This window comes from Metarhizium acridum (assembly GCF_019434415.1).
Source record: "Metarhizium acridum strain ARSEF 324 chromosome Unknown scaffold_1, whole genome shotgun sequence".
Lineage (NCBI taxonomy): Eukaryota > Fungi > Ascomycota > Sordariomycetes > Hypocreales > Clavicipitaceae > Metarhizium > Metarhizium acridum.
The window spans coordinates 2,088,130-2,113,590 of record NW_027094015.1 but is presented as its reverse complement, the minus strand read 5'-3'; the positions used below and the strand labels follow the sequence as shown (position 1 = coordinate 2,113,590).

General features: G+C 52.2%; 8 protein-coding genes across 9 annotated transcripts; 3 read left to right on the top strand and 5 right to left on the bottom strand.

Moving 5' to 3' along the window:
* Positions 1-1,703: 1,703 nt before the first annotated feature.
* ERT1 (Transcriptional regulator of nonfermentable carbon utilization) lies at positions 1,704-4,389 on the top strand. 2 transcript variants are annotated; one of them, XM_007811662.2, is made up of 3 exons: positions 1,704-2,188; positions 2,334-4,024; positions 4,079-4,389. In XM_007811662.2, the coding sequence occupies exons 1-3, from the start codon at positions 1,987-1,989 to the stop codon at positions 4,127-4,129; spliced, it is 1,944 nt and encodes a 647-aa protein (XP_007809853.1). In that variant the 5' UTR covers positions 1,704-1,986; the 3' UTR covers positions 4,130-4,389. The 2 variants fall into 2 exon arrangements, with proteins under 2 accessions (XP_007809853.1, XP_065978112.1); XM_066116230.1 differs by having other exon boundaries at positions 1,704-4,024.
* FMN1_2 (riboflavin kinase) lies at positions 4,389-5,476 on the bottom strand. Its single transcript, XM_007811663.2, has 2 exons — positions 5,170-5,476; positions 4,389-5,094 (listed from the first exon to the last, which is right to left on the bottom strand). Exons 1-2 carry the CDS (start codon positions 5,281-5,283, stop codon positions 4,657-4,659), a joined length of 552 nt encoding a protein of 183 aa, XP_007809854.2. The 5' UTR covers positions 5,284-5,476; the 3' UTR covers positions 4,389-4,656.
* A 334-nt stretch (positions 5,477-5,810) lies between these two features.
* On the bottom strand, positions 5,811-6,830 carry FMN1_1 (riboflavin kinase). Its single transcript, XM_066116229.1, has one exon. It carries the CDS (start codon positions 6,356-6,358, stop codon positions 5,942-5,944), a length of 417 nt encoding a protein of 138 aa, XP_065978111.1. The 5' UTR covers positions 6,359-6,830; the 3' UTR covers positions 5,811-5,941.
* A 4,251-nt stretch (positions 6,831-11,081) lies between these two features.
* J3458_000604 (uncharacterized protein) lies at positions 11,082-14,903 on the top strand. The gene is made up of 3 exons (XM_007811664.2): positions 11,082-11,749; positions 11,806-12,968; positions 13,039-14,903. Exons 1-3 carry the CDS (start codon positions 11,559-11,561, stop codon positions 14,727-14,729), a joined length of 3,045 nt encoding a protein of 1,014 aa, XP_007809855.2. The 5' UTR covers positions 11,082-11,558; the 3' UTR covers positions 14,730-14,903.
* On the bottom strand, positions 14,881-16,582 carry J3458_000603 (uncharacterized protein). The gene is made up of 3 exons (XM_007811665.2): positions 16,226-16,582; positions 16,005-16,149; positions 14,881-15,932 (listed from the first exon to the last, which is right to left on the bottom strand). Exons 1-3 carry the CDS (start codon positions 16,418-16,420, stop codon positions 15,013-15,015), a joined length of 1,260 nt encoding a protein of 419 aa, XP_007809856.1. The 5' UTR covers positions 16,421-16,582; the 3' UTR covers positions 14,881-15,012.
* A 710-nt stretch (positions 16,583-17,292) lies between these two features.
* Positions 17,293-18,303, top strand: J3458_000602 (uncharacterized protein; the record flags this gene model as incomplete). The annotated part of the gene is made up of 1 exon (XM_007811666.2): positions 17,293-18,303. One exon carries the CDS (start codon positions 17,293-17,295, stop codon positions 18,301-18,303), a length of 1,011 nt encoding a protein of 336 aa, XP_007809857.2.
* A 183-nt stretch (positions 18,304-18,486) lies between these two features.
* J3458_000601 (uncharacterized protein) lies at positions 18,487-20,502 on the bottom strand (the record flags this gene model as incomplete). Its single annotated transcript, XM_007811667.2, has 5 exons — positions 18,487-19,175; positions 19,236-19,748; positions 19,832-19,883; positions 19,950-20,135; positions 20,209-20,502. 5 exons carry the CDS (start codon positions 20,500-20,502, stop codon positions 18,487-18,489), a joined length of 1,734 nt encoding a protein of 577 aa, XP_007809858.2.
* An 886-nt stretch (positions 20,503-21,388) lies between these two features.
* J3458_000600 (uncharacterized protein) lies at positions 21,389-25,218 on the bottom strand (the record flags this gene model as incomplete). The annotated part of the gene is made up of 3 exons (XM_066116228.1): positions 24,882-25,218; positions 23,303-24,827; positions 21,389-23,235 (listed from the first exon to the last, which is right to left on the bottom strand). Exons 1-3 carry the CDS (start codon positions 25,143-25,145, stop codon positions 21,389-21,391), a joined length of 3,636 nt encoding a protein of 1,211 aa, XP_065978110.1. The 5' UTR covers positions 25,146-25,218.
* Between the last annotated feature and the right edge of the window lie 243 nt (positions 25,219-25,461).

Genomic DNA, 25,461 nt, shown 5'->3' with positions numbered 1-25,461 from the left:
GGTTTTTACAATGCATTTTTACAGGAAAGAAAACCCCGCAATCGTTTAACAACAAAATTCGGTCCGCCCGCAGAGCCAAGCCAACAGCAAACAGAAAACAGCCGCTGACCCAACAGTGACAGGGTTATGAAGGGGACGGCCACATACGTACATACCGCCCGTCTGAAGTTGAAGAGAGTGGACATGGGTGCCATGGCACCAAACCGTCCAAGAGGCACACTAAACAAAATAACTTGGCGGACAGAATATGGTAGACAGACGAGCGAGCATTCGTTGTGTCTGGCCTTGCCTTGCCTGGCCTGCTCGTGCGTGCGTGCCGCGTGCCGCGTGCTGTGTTGTGTGCTGTGGCCGCTCACCCCCCCCCCCCCCCCGCGGAGACACTAGATGGGCGCTGGGACTCCCCACTTGATGCGTTTTCGAGAACCAAGAGACCAGCACTCACTGGTCGGCCGGTGCTTTCTGAGGCCCGCTGGAGCCCTTTTGGCGCACTTCTCGACAACTTGACTCGACGAGGAAGCCGCTAGTTGTGGCTGCGTCTAGGTAGCTCCTGCCTTCACTCTGCTGGCCCTGTTTGCCCTCATCACGTAAAAAACGGCCAGCCCTCGACCGCACGTCGAATACTCCGTAGAGGCCCGGCTACTAATTTGACCCCAACCCCAAGCCAGCCGTTCAACGTGCTCATGCTCATGCTCATGCTCATGCTCATGCTCATGCTCATGCTCATGCTCATGCTCATGCTCTTGCTCTTGCTCTTGCTCTTGCACGGCAAAGGCTCGACTCAACTCCATCGCCGAATTCACAACCGGACGGGACAAGCGCAAATTGCCTGCACTTCTGTGCCTCGCGCCGTTACCACGTCGCAGCGCGCATAGCTGGCTGCACTATTGCTCGGCGACGTCACCGGCCTTGCTCGCAAACTCCTCGGCTACGCGCGACATCCGGCTACTCTGCCTCGACCCTATCCCGTCACTACCAAACCTCGCCCGGCCAGTCGTGTGTGCTGTGCTCCTTCAACGCTAGTTTTTTTTTTCTCCGGGCTCATTTGCTGAAATGCCAATGCTGCATAAATAGGATTCCATTGCACGCTCTGACAAGCACATGGCCCGCGGGTGGCTGCGTGTGACCGACTGGCCCGTCACCTACTACATCTACAACCGTCCCCGGTATACGGTGTAGTCGCAAACAACAACCAAGAAAATCTCCACTCTACTTATTCGAAAACAAGACACTGGTGATGCTCTGGCGCTTGCTCGAGCAGCCACTACGACCAATATACAGCCAATTCCAGGCTTACTTTATGCAACCTTGGAGGCCCAATACATCATTTCGGCCCCTCTGACCACTGCCTCCGTCGCACACGAACGCCTCGCTTTCTCTTCACCGTACACTTCATTGGGTATCCTTGATCCAACCGTCGTGGGGGAGAATACGAGTCGCCCTGGAATCGAAATCCTGGTCTTCCTTCCGGCACTACACCTGGCCCATCTACCGGGAAGCCACAGGCCCCCCTCCCTCCTCTTCCTCCTCCCCAAATCCAAGCTCGCCGTCCATCCACCAACCTCGACTACTCGGCCGAGATCATTGTGAGACTACAACTTTTCCAACTGCTTGTTTCAGCCAGTGCCGCAGTATCCACAGATAAATCGAGCCTTTTCCTTGACCGGTAGTTAATAGCGTGGGGTGGGAGGTTTCCGTTGTGGGCGCACCGACCATACCTGCGCATACAACAACTAAACACTGTCATCAGCGGTCTAACACACGGTACAAGCCGTGTAACAGAGGCGCAAAGTGGTGTGGTTCTTACGCGCAAGGATTTGGATGCGTTGTAGCAAGTGGCAGCTGGGCCAGTGGTCATTGTGTGCTGCCATCTTGCTCGTGTGAGAGCAAGAGCCATTGCAGGGACCTACAGGGTTCAAAGCTTGACCTCGAGCAATTTGACCGCATTAACGGAACGATAGGCCCTGGGCCTATATAAACCTTGCCGAGATGCCCAACGAGGTGGAGGACAATAGTGCCGATTTGTCGGACCACCTGTCTGATAATGAGGTTGAGAACGAGTCCCCAAACAAGGACAGCGACAACATGACTGATACCAAGAAGAAGTATGATCCAAAGGATCCCCAGCGACCAAGGAGAAAGAAGGCTCGCAGGGCCTGTTTTGCGTGCCAAAGGGCTCACTTGACATGCGGTAAGTTCCTACGCTGTGAGCTGTGACATGATTACACGACTTGAACCTGTCCCGTCGACAGTCATCCTTTCACAAGCTACACCCGTCAACCCCATGTAATACAGGCCCAGGCGTCTTGTGCCGTTGCTGACAAGAGCGTATATAGGTGATGAGCGGCCGTGTAAGCGCTGTATCAAACGAGGGCTGGCCGACGCTTGCCAAGACGGCGTGCGTAAGAAGGCCAAATATCTTCATGACGCGCCGCCTGAAGCACTCCGGCCTGTATTGGGACCAAACTATGATCCAGAAGCCGAGCGTGTTCGGACCAATGGCCAACGCCAAAACTCGACTCATTCCGACACTGTATCGCCGGTGACCGGGAGCAATGGCTTCCTTGCCCCAAGCAATGGGCCGTCGTTTCCAGTCTTCCCAGCCGCGAACCAGCCGCAAGTAGGCATGTCGGACAGCCTACCGTTCAACACGCAAGCAACATCAGCCTTCCAGGCCAGTCCAGCAGCGACTGCACCTCAAATGGACAATATGATGCAAGGGAATTCCATGGACTTCAATGCCTTGTTCGACCCCAGCAACCCTGCGTTGTACAACTTTGACTTGGAGGGTCTCAACTTCGGCAGTCAGTACGCCGGATGGGAGTTTGGTATTCTGAACAAGATGGGCCTGGCGGCCGAAACACCACCGCGGGAGAATTCCATCTCAGCGACGCCAACAAATGAGGCCAACTATGCCTCCTTGTTTGGCAATGGCCCTAACCAGCCTTTTGATACCATGATGACTGGGAGCGACTACTCTGGAGTCGACTCCACGAATTCCATCTACACCCAAGGCAATCTGCAGCACGGATTGCCCCATGCATATGCTATCGCGGCAGGCCCAAATAGTCTTGCTAGCCCCAGCACAGATGCCACTGCAAGTCCACAGGCAGCCCTCGACGGGTCGCCGCACACAGCATTCAACAACTTGCCGGGCGTGGCGAGTGCAAGCAGAATGAAGCCCAAGCAGGACAAGATTTCCCAAATCCTGATTGGCAAGAGACGAGACTCTGCTTCCGTTTATGCCAATGTCAAGGAACCCTATCCCTATACGGCTGGGTTCCACAACATGATTTCGGTTATCAAGCACCGCCTGCCAGTAAACAAGCTTGTCATGATTGCGAGATCATTGGGAGAAATTCGTCCCTCCTTTATCGCATGTACCAAGGACCTGACAAGGGAAGACTTGCTGTTCATGGAGAAGTGTTTCCAACGGACCCTCTTTGAGTTTGACGACTTTCTACAACACTGCTGCGCTCCGACAATTGTGTGTCGGCGCTCTGGTGAGATTGCTGCTGTCAACAAGGAGTTTACAGCTCTCACGGGTTGGACAAAAAATGTGCTGCTGGGCAAGGAGCCGAACCGAAATGTTTTTGTCGGACCAGCACCATACGGGTCGGACGACGGGACTGACGGCAACACACGGCCTGATACTACAACGCCGCATCTCAAAAGTGCTACTCTTGAACCGAATGGTGAAAGACCTCAGCCTGTTTTCCTGGCAGAGCTACTAGACGACGACAGCGTTGTTCAATTCTACCGCGACTTTGCCCAACTTGCCTTTGAAGACAGCCGAGGCAAGGTTCAAAGAAGCTGCAGTCTGAACAAGTACCGGACACAAGACATGTTGGACGGTAAGGAGACGCCGACGCACAGGGACCGGACGGGTATCCTGAGCAGCCGTGTCACCAAGATTGACAGTGAGCACGGCATCTCGCGGATTGAAAAGGATGGCAAGGTCAACTGCACATTTTGCTGGACAATTAAGCGGGATGTATTCGACATTCCCATGATGATCATAATGAACGTAAGTTGAGAGCAATGGACTGTGGTACAATGAAATGCTTGCTAACAATGGCAGTTTTTACCCCGGTATTATCCTAACCAAGAGCCACACCAGCTTGCTGTATAGTGGATGGGTGGGTGCTCCGTACATAGCTGCATGGATGGTGTTTTTTGTTTCTCATTTTATTTCCATCTATATCTTGGTCTTTTATCTGGGCTGGGTATTTTGAGTTGGGACTCGGGGCTGGCCGGATTTGAAACAGAAAAGGGGGACTTCGGGCGTCTGTGAAACGGTTCGACAGGCAGAGCCATGTCGAGGAACAAGGAAGAGGTAGATGCCTAGATGAGGTTTACGATACCCGCGGTCTTGTACACGCCGTACACGTCGTATAATACAAATTGCTGCATAAGCGTATATGATTTTATACACTGTTGTCTATCTATCTATGCCAAGTTTACCAAAGAGTCGCTCTACTTCAACCCGGCGTAGCCATTCTTTCTTAATTCCAGCCATCTAAATGGATGGTCCCGAGTTTCCCATGCCGCCAAACCAAAGCGCCTTTCGCATAGTCCAAGTCGAATGCAACTCCCAAGCCACCCCCAAAATCATGGCATATCCATACTCAAAGTACAACCGCCAAGTCAGTACAGCGCCTAGAGCTCCTTCAGCAACCACTCAGCACCGTCCCTCAGGCTCTCTGGCTTCCACCCTTCCCTGGCTAGGCTACTCTTTGCAACCTCACAGTCAAAACTGATATCCTCAATCAGCGCCTCCAGACTCTTGTAGTCCCTTTCCTCGCGAATGAAGCCCAGGATCAGCAGTCTCATGTGCGCGTCGTAAAAGTCGGCGCTGAACTCGTGCAGCACGTGGACCTCGGCGCTGCGCACCGTGTTCTTGTAAAACGGGTTGTAGCCGATGGACATGACCATCGGGTAGACTGAGAAGGAGGCCTCGGGCGAGGATGCTGGCTTTTGCGGGTGCGCCGCAGGAAGGTTGAGCGACGCGTAGCCAAAGTAGACGCCTGACGGGGTGGAGGATATCCAGGGGGTGAGGGCGGAATCCACGGGGAGGTTGGCGGTGGGAATGCCGAGCTGCGGTGTTTTTTAATATTCCTGTTAGTCCCCCGGCCGGAGGGGTCGGTGAGGCAAGGCGTGAGACGGACGAACCTCTTTGGAGCCTCGTCCGAAGCCTGAAATTACTTTGCCCTCCATTCTGTAGGGATACGGCGGCTCGGGGCCGCTGTCTGGGCCGACAATGGACGGGCGGCCTTCTGTCGCCATGGTGGACTGCGTGGTTCTGCGGCCTGGATTCTGAGGACGGAGGAGAATGAGCAGTCTGCGCACCTTGGTAGTCGGCAGGCCTATGGGGATGTGTGATGGGGACGGGGGGGCGGCAGGAAGGGCAGGAGGCTGTGAGATGTGAGGTTCGCGATGAGGTGAGTGAGTGACGGCTGAGAGTTGCTTAATGACTGACTGTATTACTCATGAAAATGTCGTCGAGGGGGCGGGAGCTCGATGGCGGGGCAGAGGTGGTCAGGGCCCAGGGGCCCGTCCGTCTGATTCCCATCTGGAATCCGCAATTGCATGTGAGCGATGCGGCAAGGGGGCGCCGCCGTGCGACATCAAGTCCGATGTGCGGATGCGACGCTGGGTCAATGAGCTGCACAAGCCGACTTATACGAGCGTGGCCTACATTGGGCAATGGGATGGTTGATGAGGGCAGGGTATGTCTTGTCTACTTGGCCCTTGTACGCCGGAGTTCTAACTTCTAACCTCTTGGCGATTCTAGTCACGTCGATGCGGAATGCAAGCCACTGACTTTGTGGCTCTTGCGTATATTCTAGAAAAAGATAAAAAATCCCGGCCTCTTCAACACACAGTGGACGACTTGTGGATTCAAATGCCTGTTACAGACTGAAATCCCGGCTCTTTCAGTTTGTCAGCGAGTAGACCTAGCATGTACTACGAGATCATGACGTACGCCGATATTGAGTGTGTCTCTGGAATAATAGATCCGTCCGCGGGCTTCGTCTTGTCCTGCTTCCTCGGCCGTTGCTCTCCCGTCTTCATCTCCATTCCTTCTTCCGATATAGACACGCGCCCCCTCTCCTGTACTTTCCGGCGGCTCGACGGGCACAGTCCTCTCGGCTCCAGCCCGAGGGTTGACAGGTGAAGTAGCTGGCAGAGGGGGAGGTGCGCGCAATGGAGGCTCCGGGTTTGTGGCTCTCTCGTCACGGGATGTGTTTGCTGGGGGTGTAATCGGCGGTACAATTCTAATGCGAAAGACAAACCAGGAGAGTCCGATTACAACGAGAAGCAAGACGAGTATCAAGGCAATAGCCTCGTTGGGCTTCATAATGTTGTTGTGTTTTTGGTCTTTAGCGTTGCCGTAGTCTACACAAGAGGACACCGGCGATGGCTGTAGAGACTTGGTGACTTTGTTAATTGGATGAGTACCAGAGTATACTGGTAGAAGATGTGACTTACACGCACAGCGGTCAGATGTATCGGTTGACAGGGACGGGCCACAATGGTTTGGTGGATCGGAACGATGAAGAAGCGTCTTTCAGAATGTGAGCTGATTCAACAGATGCTCCTGGGTCTCGAATAATGTACGAATCAAAACTTCCCGTTGGCTGACGGAATCGCATGTTTGAACCTGCTCGTCAGGTTTCTCAATCGACGGGAACAAGTTTACAAATAAGGTAGTCTCCGTGACAGCTCCCCCCCTTAAATAAAAGAGGCGTACAGCCATTAAGAATAATGAAACATTCTAGAAAGCATCGTAGACGGCTGCCTGCTGGATGTACCTGTTTGCTATGACCTAGTTGAGTTCTTTGCAAGGGGGAAGCGAAAAGCCACGGATTCCAGCCAGCCTATAATACCCTGGAATCGTAGACAGTTATGGCGGACTGAAGAAAAGCCTTTGACTGACTACTCAGCTACTCGGTATGCAAGGAAGAGGCTTTTCTGAGTACAGCGTTTTCCATTCCTCGCTTTGGGGCATAGCAAACTCGGTCTATACTAGGGTAAACAACATGAGGCTGTCCGCGGCTGAGATGACGATGCCGTGCAAAAAGCCTCAGTTTCTGCCGGAAATTGCTCTCCACCTCGGGGATGACTATTGTATTACGACGCAACATGACCTGCTGGGACGCTCACATACTGGATTCTCCCCCATGTTTCCCAAGGCAGCTTTGCTCTTCCTTCCATGCATCGAATTGAGCTTCATAGAGCCAAGGTGGCGCACCACTCTGACTTTGTGCCATCTCCCGTAATACAATACATTTCGCTGCCAGACCCTTGTTTTCGTCGCAATACCTCTTTACAAATCTAGACAAGGTTGGCCGCTTGACGTGGCCGACTTGTCTGCAAACGCTCATGTCAATTTGCACAAGTTTTGTGCTATTTTGCGAGTTGGACAGATACTGGTCTCCTTGAGTGTCCCGAACCGGCGTCTTGGTACCTCGTCGGCCTCGCAAATAACAAAAGTGTCGCATATTCTCGGGGACATTGAAAGCTCGTCGCGGTATAGAACAGAGATGGTTCCGCTATACCATAACACTTGGGTCCAACCACAAGACTTCAAGGCTAGGAACCTGTGAAGCGAAGTCCAGAGAAGCTAGAAGTCCCGCTCACCAATCCTCAAATGCTCAATCGTCACGTCCAGCAAAGCATCAATTACCTCAAGGGTCTGTGTCAGGGGCAGCAGCTGATACCATGACGTTGGTGCCACAGTCACCTGCTCGCTGCGCCCAGAGTTCCATCATGAGCCCCATATGGAAGAGAGCAAGACCTGAATTGCCACAGGAGCATCTCACTGCTTACTATCGAGTCTCCCTCCCAGCCAATCTGACCAACACTAGACACTACGATGCCCCGGCTTCTCCAGCTTAGCCACGCCGGAAAGACTCATATTGCACGGCTTATGTGCGACCACCGAGCTTAGCTCCGGAATGACATGATAAAACGACAACCTTGACGCATCAAAGTGTTTGGAATCATCAATTTTATTTGTCGGAAAATGATGCTTTTTTGTTCTATTCCGCCTGGGCGGACGTTCGATTACAATCAAGTGCCACATGCTTCATGACAACCTGACTTGGCTCATGGGGCCGCCGCAGGGCATCTAGCACTAAAATACAGGTAGCGCTGCTATCCGAGTCTATTCGTCATATAATATTCATCCAACGATATAAAAAGATTGTCCGTTGTCCTACTCTGCCCTGTCAACTGGTCCCGCACAATCTGGACTGATAAGACGGCTAGTGTGGACTTGACTGATGCCTTTTTTTCGCTCCGAAAAAAAAAAAAGAGAAGTATATTCTTTCTAAGATGCGAGTCTCGACGTTTTCTTTTCAAGGAGAATACTACCAAATGCTGCTGCGTATCTGCGACTGCTACCCTGAATCCCTGGTCCTGCCAAATATTCACGAGCCCGGAATTGTATCATAGCCAATTCTACCTTGCCAGAGCCCCCTACAGAAATCCCCAACTTTAGCCAAACCCATTATTCCCTGTCCCCTTATTTGGTGCGAAATACATCGTCTGAGGTTGCGACGTGGCAGGATAGCTCGGTGGTGGCAGCGTCGCTGGAGGGGGAAATTCTCCCTGCTCGAGGTCCTTGTTTTTGCTGCGTTTGATTTTGATCAAAACGGCAGCGAGGACCGCGAGGATAACAACAATGACAATAGGGATGATGACGATTTTGATGGCGGCTTTGGCTAGACCCATTATATCTGTCGTGTTGCTTGAGTAAGCGAATTTGAAAGCGATTTGGAAAATGCAAAGGGTATTTTTGTAAATGAGCTGGTAGAAATGGTCATCCGGCGTTCTCTTTAGGAAGCGTCTGGTTTGCTTTGCACTCATTCAGATTACCCCAATCTCTCTCGACTTATATACCTCCTCTCGGCAATGCTTGCCGAGCCCTGTCGAGGCAGTGCTCCATTGCCGCTCTCATTTCGTCTGATTTAAACACTCTTTGCAAAAAGACATGTCCAATCATATGACCCTGGACATAATCCGTCCCTTTTTGCGGGCATGGTCCGACGCGCCTTCTCTCACGGCGCTTCGTCAACCTTTCCTGTTGGTCTATGCATGTGCCCGCTATATCACCTCCACAGCCACATTCGGCCCACACTATCGCGAGCCGTCCGTAGCTGCATGGCACTTGCATGCATGGAGTCGAGTTCCACGCACTAAGGCCTTGATTGGTTGCTTTGCAGTTTGGTGGTTTCTTATTTGGGATGTTTCGGTAGACGGCGCGAAGGAATGACGCCGTGGGATGCATCTGATGAGTCTAAGAGGTTGCTAGCCTGCTAGGTAGTTTTGTTGCTTCTTTGTTTAGCGACGCGGGTTGAAGGTGGCAGCGACATCTTGGCAGGTCTCAGTGTCAAGGTTCAAGGCACTGACGGCAAAAGAGCGGCGAATCAACGACCGGATGGCTATTTTGCCAAGTCCTAGACTTGGTAGAGCTGTACAGGTGCATGGATCGACAGTGAATTCGGACCTCAAATACGGAGTACAGCTGAAGATGTATGTGCATCGAGATGCCACACACCAAGGACCGTCGAATACGACGTGAGTGCATGTTTTCTTGATCTGTCACAATTGGAACGCTGTTGTGAGCCCGAGGCTTCGCCGCACGGTGATTGTTCTCTATGTCAGGGGTGTACGGAGTAGGCTGAATGCTTTGCCTGCTCTGAAAGCCATTGAGGGCTCGCTGATACTCATGCGTTCTGTCGACTGGTAGCTTGCGAATGCTGTCTCGCATTCCACTGTTCTTGTTCCAGACTATTGGACGAATGTGTATGCGACAAGGCAGGTTCATCGCCTGTCAATCGTGATTTTGATCCCCATCGCCAATGTACCCTTCTGGGTGAGATGAAGATGCCAGGGTGCAGGGAGATAGAGACCAAGAACAGAGACTAGAGACAGCAATATAAGAGATAAGCCGAGCGCAGAACTTGGTGATCTATGTTGTGTGCGGCCATTTGAGTTTTCGGAGTGAGTCACTTGCCCGCAAATATATTTTGCTTTAATGTACTGGCTGAGACTATCATGAGATAGCCTTTGCCGGCGCGCAGCTATGCCGCGCCATGTCATAGCCATGAATCGTGGTTCTGTAAGCTTTTCACGTACTATAATACGTGTTTATGTGGCATTTTCTTTCGCATGTCACGGTTCTCTGGTTTAGGTACGACCAGGCACACGGTGTTTGTATAATTGAGCCCTACCTGATGTAGTGCTGGCACGAATATTGGGATAGGTTGAAGAACGAAAATAATAATATGAGATCTGCAATCAACTTGTGCGCCATCATTCGGGGTGTGGCTGGGTGATGGGGAGGTCGACTAAGAACCTAAATCGTAACAGAAGTAAATAGGCACTGCGCGCGATGCGCATCTCAACGTCGTAATTATCATGATGGTCACTGTCGTGGTTTTGAAGGACCCAGGCATCTGGGTACCTATCTAGGTAGGTAATCATCGAAGTTCAGAGGATACGTCCTTTATTCCAACACGGGGTCAGGAGTTCCTGGGTAAGAAGTTAGTAGGTTAGGTAGCAGAGGGCATCAGTGAACTTGATCAGATCTCTCCACCGTGCGCCGGATTTCACCATCTGCCCTCATTGACTGTCTACCCATCAAAAACTGCCATGTCATCAAGGCCGTGATGATATTTTGAGGAAAGAGACGGACGCGTGGCAGCATCGCCTCCCGACTGCAATGTTTGGGCAAATAAACTGATGAGCTGCATGCATGATTGAGGCGGCAAGCCGTCTTTGAATGAATAGGGCGTTGATCTGATTCATTGTACGGCACCTGGGGAAGCACAGGGGTCGGCGTGATTGAAGCTGTTTGCAAAAGACAAGGCGATGGATTGATGGATCAGTTGGTGAATTCCCGATGGTGGTGGCGCCATTATGTATCCGTTTGCACAAGTTGGCATGCAACTTGCTTGACCCCTCGGCACAACTATGCAGAAATGTGCACAAATCGTCAATGCCACGCGAGAATTATTATGACTCACCCCGAATCACGGCTGGCAGGGCCCAAGGCCGTTGTGCGCCCCCGCCTATTCACGTTCACTACGAGGTTTGCATTAAAGCTTCAATAACTTTTCCCTGGCAGAAAACAGAGAGCCGGCCATTCTTGCAGTATCCCGCCATCTGGCATGCACCCCACTCTACGGAGTCATTGTACTGCCCTCAAAAAAAAGCCTTGTCACCGCTTCCACATCCAATGCTTCTAGTTACACCAACCATGCTCTCTACCAGTGATACCACCTTTCAACTGCAGCTCGCTTCACCCTAAACATTGGGCGCCAAATCCAACCTAACAACGGCCGTGTCTTTTGGCTAGGCGCTCTCCAATGATATGAAGGCTTCCCCGCACCTCAAAAGCCTCATTGCCTCGAACCTCTATCTAGCAGCAGCGGCCACGCGCTTAGTGTCCTCCATCGTTTTTTCCTTCTCAAACGACTCTCCTTACGCCTAGTCGGACGGCTTTTACTTGCCATATGCACTAAGATTAATAGCCTAGAAACGTTACGATAATGTCTGAACGAGGCGGCAGTGGCGGCCGCGGTGGAGCCTTCCGTGGTGGAGGTGGCGGACGCGGTCGAGGAGACTTTCAAGGAAGCTTCCGAGGAAGTAGAGGAGGAGGTTCAGATCGTGGTGGTAGAGGAGGGTTTCGAGGCGGCCGTGGAGGAGCACCGCCGAACGAGTCGAGGTCTAAAGTTTTCAGGTACGAGAAGCAGTGTACTACTGCCTATCTTAACAGCGCTGACCTGTCCTCTCTAGTCTGGATGGCCGAATTCCCAGTCCCGACCAAACAGTCACGGAGCTGGAAAATCGCATCATTAGCCAAAATGAATCGGCTGTCAAGGGACTCACCGCCAAAATGGGTACCTTGACTGTCCAGCAAAAGGCAGCCAGCCTTGATACATTCCCCGAGAGACCAGCGTTCGGGTCTAGTGGCAAATCCGTTGTGCTTTGGGCCAACTACTTCCCAGTCCACTTCAAGATCCCCATCCTCTATAGATACGTCCTCAGGGTTACCGAGGAAATCACCTCAGCTGCTAAGGGCAAAGAGAAGTCTGAAATAAAGGATGTTAAGGGCCGAAAACTTCATCTTGCTATTGAGCATCTTCTGAGACACTACACCTCCGCAGATAAGAGCCGAGCTCTGGCGTCTCAGTTTAAGGACCAAATTGTTTCGGTTAAACCATTGGACATACACGAAAACCCAATTCGTGTTAACATTCCGGCCGATAATTCTGATCGCGAACCTGACGTCGTTGAAATCTTAATTGAAGGCCCGACCGAGATCCGTATATCTGACATGATGACGTACACGCGGACTATGGATGACAATGGCGACAGAAACACTTACCCCAAGTTTCCAGAGATGATTGACGTCTTGAATATGATTCTTGGCCATAACGCTCGTTCAAAACTAGGTGAAATCACAGCTATTGGCGGGTCGCGTTTTTTCCCTTTCACTGAGGACTCAGCCACCACCAGTCTTACACAGGACTACCGCACTCTGATTGCTGCGCGTGGGTTCTTTCAATCAGCACGACTAGCTACTGGCCGCCTTCTTCTGAACACCAACGTCACTCATGGTGTTTTTCGGGTTGCCGGCAAAATGGACCAAATCATGAAGTCCCTCGCTATTCAGCAGGTAGCTCGTGATAACTACAAGCTAAAGAGGCTTGTGGGCGCCTTTGCCAAGTTTCTGCCCAGGGCCAGAGTGTGGGTGACTTTCACCATTGCCAATGGAGCCAAAGTCCGCAGGAGCAAGACTCTTCAAGGCATCGTGACAAAGCTAACAGCGTCAACTGCTGATGGGCCCAACCGTCCAACAATCAACCCTGATTATGAGTATCCGGGGCCTAAGAATATCAGGTTCTGGCTTGAAGACGAAAGCCGTTTCATCACTGTTCACGACTACTATAAGAAGAGTAAGCAATTCCCCAGGTCGCCTTCTTGTAACTGCTCATGAGTTGACTAAACTACTTTTTTTTCTTATAGAATATGGCATGAACCTCCAGGACTTCCCTGTTCTGAATCTCGGTACTCCCAAACGTCCGTCGTTTTTCCCGGCCGAAGTAATTGAGATCCAGCCGGGTCAGAGTGTAAAAGCAAAGCTCACTGGCGAAGAAACGACCGCCATGCTTGCCTTTGCGTGTCGAACTCCATATGAAAACGCGCTGTCCATATCTAGCAATGCCCGAAAGGTCCTGGAGTACGACGGCAATGAGACTCTTCAGAAGTTTGGTGTTTCTGTTGACAAGAATCTCGCTACGGTCAACGGGCGAGTCCTTAACGTTCCAGCCGTGGCTTACATTGATGCTACTAGGAAAAAGATTTCTGTAAACCCTTACAACGGATCTTGGAACATGAAGGCTGTCAAGGTCGTTAAGAAGGGCGACATGATTTCTCGATGGACATACATGAATTTGCTCTCCCGAGACACTGATAGACAGGTCGGTCTTGAGACCATGGAAGACTTTGCCAAGTTCATGGCTAATGATATGGGTATGAACATCGCCAAGTCACCTGTTCGGCTGCCCAAGCATTTCATGACTAAGGATGGAGCCATGTCCGGCCCAGGCCTGGTAAACTTTTTCACATGGGCTGAGGAGAACAAAATCCAGTACATCATGTTCATTCTAGGCCAGAAAGACAGTGGTGGACTCTATACTAAGATCAAGCGCCTGGGAGACTGTGTACATGGCATCCACACAAGTTGCCTCGTTGCCAAACACCTATTCAAGGAGAGGAACTTTTCCTACTACAGCAACGTTGGCCTTAAGGTCAATCTCAAGTCTGGTGGTGTCAATCACAAACTTAGCAATGACTTTGGTCTTCTGAAGGAAGGGAAGACAATGCTAGTCGGCTACGATGTCACTCACCCTACAAACATGAATGTCACGAAGGGCAACGAACCCCCTAGTCTCGTTGGTCTCGTCGCTTCTGTCGATCAAGATCTTGCTCAATGGCCCGCTATGGCATGGGAGCAAAAGGCCAAGCAAGAAATGCTTGGTAACACTCTGACTGATGCATTCAAGACCCGCTTGAGCCTGTGGCGATCCCATAATAACAAGACACTTCCTGAAAATATCGTTATTTTCCGCGATGGTGTTTCAGAAGGACAATTCGCACAGGTTATTAACCAGGAATTGCCCATGATCAGAGACGCTTGCCGTCAGACATACCCATCTGGCAAGCAGCCAAAATTATCAATCATCGTCTCCGTCAAGCGGCATCAAACGAGGTTTTACCCAACAAATACGGAAGACATGTCTCGCTCCGGCAATGTCAAGAACGGCACTGTTGTCGATCGCGGCATCACACTCGCTCCGTACTGGGACTTTTTCCTGACTGCACACGAGGCCTTGCAAGGAACGGCTCGGCCAGCACACTATACTGTCCTGCTGGACGAGATATTCAGGTACAAGTACGGCGAACGAGCGGCCAACGAGCTGGAGCGTCTAACCCACGAGCTCTGCTACTTGTTCGGGCGAGCCACCAAAGCCGTGAGCATTTGCCCGCCAGCATACTATGCTGATATAGTATGTGAGCGTGCTCGCGCTCACCGTCCAGAATACGACGTGAGTGATGTGGAGAGTGTTGCGACCTCCGCGTCGTCAGAGTCATCGGGTGCGGCGGGTGTCAGGCAGGTCCACAAGTCTTTGAGGGACACTATGTACTATATCTGATTTAAGTGGAAATTTTGGGAAACGATGGATGTGCCGGATGATGCGGAGAAAATGCGTGACGACTTATTCCAAGATTGAGAATTTTGGCGGGTCTGAAAATGCTGGGTTGAGAGGGGGAAGTGAGGGCTTTAAAAGTTGACGAATTATGAGAAGAAAAATTGACCATTTTATTGCAGTTTCTATGCGTATCCTCCATTGATCTAACATGATGGTCTTCAGCTTCGTTCTAGTCTATGGTTAACGAGACGTTTTACTAGTACAAGTCGATGCCCAAGCAGGCTGCCTACATCTTCGCCCTTGGCTTGTCTGTGACTCCGAGGTGGTTTTTGAATTCCCGAGAGACAGTTACCTTGTCAGTATTTGACTTTTCTGCCCATTCTTCATATTCCGCCTCCTCTGTGGCCCAAATATCCAACTCCCTTTTAATGAAATCCGCGGCATGCTGGGCGCAGAAGCGGGGAACTTCCAAAGGGATAAGATGCCCGTGCTTCTCATGCACGACCTCCTTGACCCGACCGGAGGCGACGCCACCGCTGCCTCCCAAGCCAGTACCTGTGATCTCCGTTCTCGTTCTAGCATCGCTGTTGCTAACGACGGTGCTCTGCCCGCCCAAGATGAAGACGATGCCAGGGCGCAGGTTAGGCATGCGGAGGAAGGTGTTTATCGCCTCTGGCCGGTAGAAAGGATACATGGGGTATTCAACCTTGATGGAGGTCCCGGCGTCAGGCATCCACTTGGGGTTAATGGCGTTCTTACCGCCTGCATCAAACGCGGGCCAGCTAGGACGTAGAAAGGTAAAGACTTCCTGGTGCTTGGTGGTCGCCAGCACCACCTCCCCGTTTGGATCTGCGGTGGTATTGCGCAGCCCGTACTTGATCCATTGCTCCAAGACGCGCGGGTCCCAGGCCTGGTAAAATGAACTCTTCCTGAGCAAGGTGGCGGCAGCCTCCCGCGACGGCCACCGGTCACGCCTCCCAACGCTCGCAGCGGCAGGACCTGCTCTGAAATGCATGGGGCGTTGCGTGTGATAGGGAGCAATGACAGGATCCAGGAGCACCATGCTGTGGAACAGACGCGGGTGCAGCAGGGCGGTATAGCTGAGGGCGTTTGCGCCAAACGAGTGCCCGAAGGCGACCAGAGGACGCGGCATACGGAACGTGTTGATCATGTGTAGGATGTCTCGAGAATAATCATACCAAGAAGCTGGATGGCACATGGCATCATCAGTCGGAGTACTTTTGAGCAGCTATGCCGTGTTGGGCCAAAGACACTCACGATCATTGCCCAAGAGACGTCGTTCCTGGTTGAGGATACCACTTTGGCCCTGCCAAGCACAGTCGGCAAACCAGACATGACGGATACGCACGCCACACTTGTTGAGCTCGTGGCAAAGGTCGTTGAGAAATGGTTCATAAAGCTCCTGAAGCAGTAGTCAGCCCCTGTGTGATGATGGCCTGGCTATAAAGTACATGGACATGTATAGCTCTGGGGCGTACCTTGGGGAAGCCATTGGCATGGGCGCCAATCAAGGTTACGTCGCCTCTTTGGGGTGATGGATTGTCTTTGGGAGTATATTGCTTGACGTGTAGTTTTAGCGTGGCATCTTGTGAATTGGCCGTAGCAAAGGCGAACTCTCGGATGTGGGAGGCATCAATGATGTGCTCCTTGACGTTGAACAGCGCTGCCGCCATGTCGTGTTTGGGGCCTTGGCGAGCGGTTCTCGGTCTGTAAGTGGCATCGGGCGCCACGAATACAAAGAGACGTGTTCAGATGGCGTGCAAAGGATACGTGCGTGCTCGGCAAGCTCGTGATTCCGCAGGATGATTGGGGGGTTGTTGGTAGTGCAGGCGTGACTGATGCGTGGAGTCATGATGAGATCTATATATGGGTGCCGCAACCTTGTGTTAAGAATTGATCATAAAGCTTCAGCCGAGGTTGAGGTAGGAGCGACGGTGGAGCCGTTGCAGTGAGTGAGAGAGTGAGTGAGTGAGCGAGTACTTAAGTACCTAGTACATAGCACATACGAGGTACCTAGGTACTTAGGGTGCCTGGCTGCGTGTTGGGGCCAGGTGCAAGTGCCCGGGTAGGTACATGTACTTACTCGATAAGTTTCTCACTACCCCAGTACCCCGGAATCCCACTGGCCCCGGTCCAGGTACGGAGTAGTAGTAGTACCCCCGTGAAGAAAGTATCCCGCTCCCCGTCTTCGTGGTCCCGGACGGCTGGTTTCGAGAAGCGGTTCCAACGGAAGATTGAGTGCAAAAAGCCACCGGACTAACCGCAAGAAGATTGCTCGGTACACGTATCGTATGTAGCTTGTAATCATCTTTTTTTTTTCTTGCTAACGGTGCTGTTTGTTCATGGTTGTCGTAAAGTCGCGACCCACACGCAGCCCAGACATCGAAGCTTCCCATCCAACTTCAAACTCTGACCAGTTTCCATCCTCACACAACACGAATCTGTCCCCAACTCTCGTAATCCCTACTTATCCCCGGTGCCCTCGTCACCGACTCACCTCTCCTCGCTAAATGGCACCACCATGACACCGCACTGTACCTGAATAATGCCACCCCCCAAACTCCTCCTCCTCACAGGACCGCCGCCATCAGCAGCCCTCACCGAAACCTCATGCTCAATACACGGCTTCGACAAGCCCTTCCAAGACCTCCTCGGGCTCCCGGACGCCTCGTCGAACAATCTCCCTCCCCAAACACAGTACACAGCATGGCGATCGCTCCCACTGGCCCGGCAGCCCCTCCACACCGGCTTCACCCAAGCTCACCAGCTGCCGCAGCCTCATGGCCCAAGCAGCCCAAGCTTCTTCACAACCGCCGACACCACAACCCACGGGTTCGCCACAGCGCCAGACCGCGAAGGAACCCAAGACGTTCTGGCGCAGTTCTGTGAACAATCTCTCGCGGCGCACAACTCCAACGCCGCCCCGGACCTCGATAGCTTCGACACGACTGAAAGCGCCTCCTTCATGACAACGTCGCTGCTCTCAGAGGATGGCCGCGCCGTGCCGCCTGGGCCCTTGCACCTGTCTGACCTGGAGGATGTGCCGTCCGCGAAACAAGTCACTTTCCTGCAGCCCCAGACCGTAACGCTCAACCTCGTAGTTGGCGTGCTGTCCGTGGCCCAGCCGCGCACAGTGACTACGAAATGGGGCAGCACACTGTCGCTGATTGAAGTCCTTGTGGGGGATGACACGGCCACAGGATTCGCAGTGACGTTCTGGCTGCCCGTGGATAAAGTTGCCGAGAGCGACGCTGTCAAGCTGCGACGGCAAGACGTGGTGCTCATGGAGAACGTGGCGCTGCATGCGTTCAGGGGCAAGGTGTACGGACAGAGTCTGCGAAGGGGGTTGACGAGACTGCACCTCCTTTGGAGGGGGGAAGGTGGCGGGTGTTATTCCACGCGGAGTCTGGTGAGGGCCGGCGGTGACAACCCGCAGGTCGACAAGGTTCGCGCTGTGAGGGACTGGGTGTTGCGCTTCGTGGGTTTGGATAGTAAAGGGAGGAAGAGGACGAGGGGCCTTGTAGATTGGGATAAACCACCAGACCATACACAATGAAGTTGGATACCGAAATTTTTTTTTTATGAGTTGTTATGGCAAAGAAGCTTTCTATATGTATCATGTATTACCGGCCAGTGTGCTCTGTAGACCAACCTGTACAAAGAGGAGATGACTACTTCTAGGACATCACACGCCAATAGGAGTCATACGACGCGCCCCCTCAGGAGAAAAAGTCCAGATTTAAACAGCTGCCGAGGCAGCAGTCTCTTCTTTCTTCTTGTTCCTCCTGCCGTCGGGGCCATGCTTCACAGACCTCCATTCCAAACCCAGCACCGCCAAAAAGGCACAGCCTGCACACGCCACGGAGATGTAATACGTGTGCCTAAGCCCAATCATGTAGGCCTCCAGCACTTGGTCCAGGGCGTCCAAGCGGCCCATTCCCTCCAGGACATGCTTGATCTGGGAAGCGCCGCTATTGATAAAGATCTTGCCGCCGAGGCCAATGTTGTCCTTGCCAAGGGTGTCAATGAGCCCATTCTGGAAGAGTGTCTGCGCAACAGCCACGAAAATGGCACCGCCGAGTGCCTGGAAGAACTGCACACAGGCCGTGCCGACGGGAACCATTTCCTGCGGGAGCACCGTCTGCACGACCAGCACGCCGATTTGGAAGCCGGCCCCGATGCCGAGACCAGCAATGACCTGGTAGCCGAACCACTGGCGGAGCGGGGTGTCCACGTCAAAGGTGGTGATCATGCCGGAGCCGACGGTGTAGAGGACCATGCAGGGGATGATGACAAAGTTGTAGTAGCCGATGACGGAGATGAGACCGCCCGTTATGATGGAGCAAAGGACCGTGGCAAGCAGGAGAGGGAGGATTTTGATGCCGGCTTGGACGGCGGATACACCTTGGATGGCTTGAAAGTAGAGAGCTACCATGGTGTCAGCCCGTCATGTGCGCCCAGCTTCAACAATGTGTGTGACTGACTTACAGATGTAATAAACCAGGGGGAAGAACCCGGCGCCAAAGAAAAACGCAAACACCATGGCGCACAGGGTGTTCCTATTCTTGAAGAAGCGAGGCGGCAAGGTTCCCCTGTCACCCTGCCAAAACTGGATGCCAATAAAGACGGCAATCATGAGTGCGAACCCGACAAAGAGGCCAATAATCTTGGAATTGTTCCATGGATAGTCCGCTCCTCCCCACTGTAGCGCAAGCAAAAGACACACGATAGAGGGGATGAAGACGAAGGTGCCCAGCAGATCCAGCTGCAAGAGACGCTCCACAAAGGTCATGTTCTCGGTGTCAGAGGTATTGCGGTTGACGTGGAGGAAGAACGCGATAATACCCATGGCGAGGCCTCCGATGGGGAGGTTGATGTAGAAACACCATCGCCAGGTGACGTTTTCCGTGAATGCGCCGCCGAGAAGAGGGCCTGCGACGGAGGCAATCCCCCACATGCCGCCTATGAGACCGAATACCATAGGGCGTTTCTGGAGAGGCACTGCGGTACGATTAGTGGGATGAGGGTGCAAGGTGTGAGTATGACGATGTTTGGCGGGGAGGGCGTTTGGACTGCCGACTTACTTGAGAGCGAGAGGATCACGATGGAGCCAGAGAAGAGACCAGCAGTTCCAATCTATAGGCTCTTGGGTCAATTTTGCACTTTTTGCATCGTTGGGCTGGGCCATGAACCACAACTTACACCCGCAATAGCTCTTCCCACAATAAACGCAGTCGAATTGGGCGCAACGGCAGTCAACAAGCTGCCCACTTCAAATATAAAGACAGCACCGAGATACACCAATTTGACATTAAACAACTTATACACGGCACCGTACATGGGCTGCAAAGCCGTCGTCGTGAGCAAATAGGCACTTCCGTACCAGCCCTGGGGAAAAGCATATCCATTAGCACTCCCGTCTGTTAACGCGATTCAAAGAGCAACTTGTCAAGCGGCATACGATATCCTTGACGCTCTGGAACTGCGCCGTAATAGCCCCCAAAGCAGGCGCAATAATGGTCTGATCCAGGGCAACCAAAAACACGGCCAGACACAGCGCCGAAATGATCAGGACCAGCTTAATGCCATGTGGATAGTCGGGACCGCCATCCTCACTCTGCTGGGCCTTCCCATCGGCGACGGGGTGATCTTCGTGCGGGTGTGTATCTTTAGGTGGCGAGGTGATTCCGGAATCAACTTCTGTCTTGTCAGTGGACAGACGACCTGGTTCAGTGGCGGCAGTCAGAGTAGCCATAATGATGACTTTGCACTATCTGCGCGCAGCCGAAATTAACTCCACTGTGTTTCTTAGCAAGTGGTGGTTCATGTGTGTAATATATACTAGATGAAATCTGAACCGCCGCATCTTGCGAAGCCTGACAGCACTATGCCATGACAGCTGCTGCCCGATTCGCACTCTGTGCGAAAGACGAGGCCGATCATCACTGGGCCCATTTGTTTGACGAAAGGGCGCCTCCAACTCATGATTCATCTGGTGAGGCTTGCTGGGCTGTACGTCATCCAGAAATCTGCGTCGTTGAAAAGCGTCGCGGATGCCCCAGGCAAATAAGCTGCGGACTTGGGAGATTGCCGATGTCCGAGACGTGGAGCCTGCGACAGCCCAATCCGTCTAGGCAGCCAATCAGGTGGACAGCCTCGCAGTCTGGTTCATTTCAGCGGGGAGTGTCAAAGTCTCCCTGATGGACAAACTCACAGCAAGCAAGCCGTAACAGTTCCGTCGTCGGGCCCACAGGGCTGCCCGCTTAGCCTACCCAGGTGTAACGATGCCCGAATCCAAGCGCGCCAATCTGCCATCTGCCGCCAAAGACAGAATGTTGTACCGACTCCGAATCGCTGCATCATCACTGCCTGTTATGCTCAGCGTCGGTGTGCGAATCTTCGATGCTGCGTCTGATGACGAGCTTGGTTGATAATATGTACTTCTCCCTCCCTCGTTGCGTACGACTGGCGGACACCCTCTATATGGAATGGAAACCACGCGTGATAAATCTTGATGTTTGGTACTGGCATTGCTCGCCGCCATTCAAACACCGTCTATTCCGCCGGCCAAAAGCCTGAGTTTTGAAAAAATAAAACAATAAAAGAAAAAAGACAAAATAGAACCACAACGAAAATGCCTTTCATGTCTCTTTTGCTCCCCTTTCCGAATCTTTGCTTCCATCCCCAGGTACCCATACCAGCAGCCCGTCTTTGTCAATCTTCATGCCCTCGGTGGGGATAATACGCAGCACCTTCTGGAAATACTTGTCGCGCACCACAAGACCCGGCCGAATATAGTCACCCTGAACAAATGGCAAAAGTCTGTACCTTGCTGTCCTTCGTGACATTGGTAATAAGTTGATTGTTGTCTGTTTTGCACCAGAAAACCCAAACGTGTCGCTGGGCTCCATGCTGAGCCCAAACGTGAGGAAGTGATTAGATGGGTTCTCAATGGTAATGTCCAAATGTAGCAGATTAGTTGATGCCGTAGGGTTGGAGTACAGCGCCGATGCCAACACTCTGGGTTCCGTCCCCAGTACGAGGTACTGTCCCACTGGCATGGTCGTGGCACTGGTTTGGCTATCCACCGAGGCCGTCTTTCTCTTCCACTTGATAACAAATGCCAGATCCAGAGTAACGGGGTGTCGATCGTCGAGGCTGAACTTTTGTGCCACGAGGTCAAACTGCGCTTCGTGTATCGTCTGGGGAGATATGGTAATGCCGTCGCTTGCCACTTCAGTTCGCCGCGTCACCGTACATCTAGCCCCTCCCGTGCAAGATACAACCTGTAGTTCCACCCCCAAAACCGTCAAATCTTCCATGGCAAAGGATGCATAGTGGCATACCAGACACCACTGCTGCGCAAATCCTTTTGCCGGCGGAGCTGCTGCCTCGTTCTCTGTGACCAGGTGTAATCCTTCGTAATCGAACAGACTGGGCCATGGCTCTGGACGCAGTCGTGGCAACAAATCGTAGTTCGCCTCGAATGGCCCCACCAGGTCCAAAGACAGAGACAAGACTTGTATAATTGGTGTTGCAGTATCCGACTCCAGATGGTAAGTTGCTTGAATGTGAAGATCGTACGTTGTAGGCGCCGTTGTAGGATCAATAATCAGCTTTAATTCGGCCGCTGCACCGCTAGAAATGACGCCTATAGGCACTCCCAGCGCCTTGGTTGCCTCCTCGCCCGTTTCTCCATTTCGCTCATGTTCTCCGACCAGTAGCTTCAACGACGGGACTGATTTCCCATACAACTGTACGTCCAGTTTGACATGGGCCGGTTCCTCCTCTTCATTTCGCAATTCCACTCCAAGTTCCACCGTTTCGTTCGTGTAATATAGGCCCGAAGATTCGGGCAGGCTAACTAGAAGCTTGGGTGGTCGTGGCTTGATGTGGAGTATCCTGGCATCGGGTCTCAATTGGCGTGGCCTGTCTGAAGTCTTGATATACCATCCAGTTACTTGATCAGTGTCTCTGAGCGACATGGTATACTGAATGTCAAAGGATTTATGCTCGTATGTGGCGACGACTGTAGACGCCTCGGCCTCTCCCGACTCTCTCAACGGAATTGCCATTTCAAACACCCGTTTTTCACCGGGCTTTAATGTCAAATCGCAAATTCCGCTGAGTGGTAAATCGCCCGGTCCATCAGTGGAAAACTGTTCTTCCAGCGCCACTTTGGTAATAAAAGAGCTCTCCTCCCCACTTGAGCCGTGTTGGAGCAAAATAGGTTTCAAACTGCCTTCAAACAGAATCTTTACAGAAGAAAACGATATCGGCATAGAATCTGCCATGGCGTTCGAAGTCAACGTAAATTGGGCTAGGCACTGGTCGCCTGCCTTGTTCTCCTTGCTTCTGAACACGAAACTTGACGAAATAAGGTGCGATGATGAGGCATCCGAAAGTTGAATCGATGGCTTCTCTTCGACTGTTATCTCGTCTAGCGATTGTGATAGATCGTAGGACCAGTGTTGCCGCTTCGAAAACTCTGAATACAGCCACATTAGCCCCTATCCTAGTAAGGCTGAGGCCTCCAAATATAGGTCTGCACTTACTCTTGTTCATCAGCTCCCAGTCCGTGGCAACGACGAGATCAGCCCGGCCAATTTCCTTGGCTGCCCGGCGTAATAACCAACACAGATCCTCAGATATATCCAGCCAGTTATCAGCTCGGTATGAGCCGCTGTCCCACACAGGTTGCAAAATCGCTACAACATCTTCCCAAGAACCCAATGTAGCCATCTCCTTTGCACATTCTAATGACAGCTCTGCGGCAATCCGCAGCTGGCCCCTAGCTTCAAACTGAGTGCGAGAGGCAATAAGACAGTCTATTATCAGCTGAGCGTGGCTGACACCGCCCTCTCCGCTCAGCGGGTTTTCTTGATAAGGTGGAGGACACATATAAGTGTCATAGCTGCTCTTCGCAGATTTCGCTGACGTAGATTCCGGTGGTTCTCTGTCTTCATCTAGCATCATGTGAGCGAGGGTGCGTCGAGCAGTAAGATGCCGTGCGGCCATGCGATACCAGTAGCCTGTATGATGTAGAAGCTCCCATGGTTGTAATCGCTCGCCCAAGACCGCCCGTTCAGGTGGTAGAAATATGGTCATCGACGCCGGAACCAAACCAGATACCTCAATTTTCTCTATTAAATTAGCCATGACCATGGCCCACCTGGCCTCCCAGGCCTGCCAGCCGTATGTATTTGTTCCGTGCCCTCTACGATCCACAAGGTCACCGATTCGATCTCTGTGCGTTTGCCATCTCCTGACGGCTAGACTTGTATGTCCCATCCACAAATGTATTCGCAGGCACCGGATCGAGATGATGTCTGCCAATTGTCGAGCATCATTCCACCGGGAGCTCCAACTCGGAATTACGTCAAAAACATCTTGTCCTAGTAAGATTTCGTAGGCCTGCTCAAAGGATCGAATCGCCGCGTCCAACTCCTGGCGAAATTCTGCCAAAATGGCGGTCTTCATATCATATCGAAAGTTCCAATCAGGCAACGAAAGTGTATGCGATGTCCCGGATGTTGGTGGTATCGTCGGCTGCGGGGCAATGCCACGCGATCTCTTCTTCCTTGCATGCCGGCCGAGATCCCTGTAATATTCAACGGCATTTGAATACAGAATAGCAAGAATGTTATCAATCTTTCGTTTAAGCTCGACGGGGGACTCTTGTGTAGGTATATAGAATATGGACTTGGGATCTAGCGCGGTCCCTCTTCGAATACTCTCTAATCGGTCCTGAACCTCTTCTGTAAGAACTGCCGTGCCACTATCTTGATTGCCAAACAGGATTATCGCAACTCTGGTCTTGAAGCCAGATCGAGCTAGCGTAGCTTTGATCTCATTAACGTCCGACTTGAGGCGGTTGTCATTGGCTAGCCAGTAGAAACAGGCGTATATGCTAGGAACAAGATGCTGGTGTTTCTTGATCCATTGCGAATCGATCAGGCCGTCGGGGTATAGCGCGGAAACATGAGACAGCGGAGAAAACGGAGAGTGAATAGTCGCACTAGGATCTGGAGGCCCGACAGAATCAGGTATTATTGTTTTCCGGGGCGGCAGAAGGTATGACTGCGTTGCGCATCAGCACCCAAACACTTCGAAGCGTTGACACCGCTCACATACCCTTCCCACCGTCTTGATCCGAAAGCGATAGGGTTCGTCCCTTGGGACCACTGCCCAAGATGTACCCCTAGCATCAATTTCCTCAAAGTACGTCTCCAACAACTGCGCTTCTCGACCTTCGAGTGGCGGCAGGTCTGACTTGATCAACTGCCCTTGGGTGCTCAATTCCCCTTGCAAGTCAAGCCCTGGCTCAGCTGAGTTCAGGCCCGAAGCAACCAGGAACGGAACATTATGATCCAAACAGCCTGGCGGGTACCCATCCATGGTGCAGTTTCCCAATGCCGGCGGACGTCGCTCGTTGGTCCGCTTGCAAGCTGGCACGGGAGAGAGCTTCTGGAGGTTAAAGCTAAAGGCGGGTTGATCATGCCCCTCGCGTGGGGGCAACGTCCGGGGGTGGTTGTTTGGGTGATGTTACCACCACTCTTCACTGGGACGAAGGACAGACTTGAGAAAATCATCTTTCTCAACTCCCATAACATAGTGACAATATAATTACCTAGGTAATTATAACTACCATCGTTTGTTTCCAACACGTGAAAGCCTAAATTATTGTGCAAATAAAAAACCTCCATGTCATGTG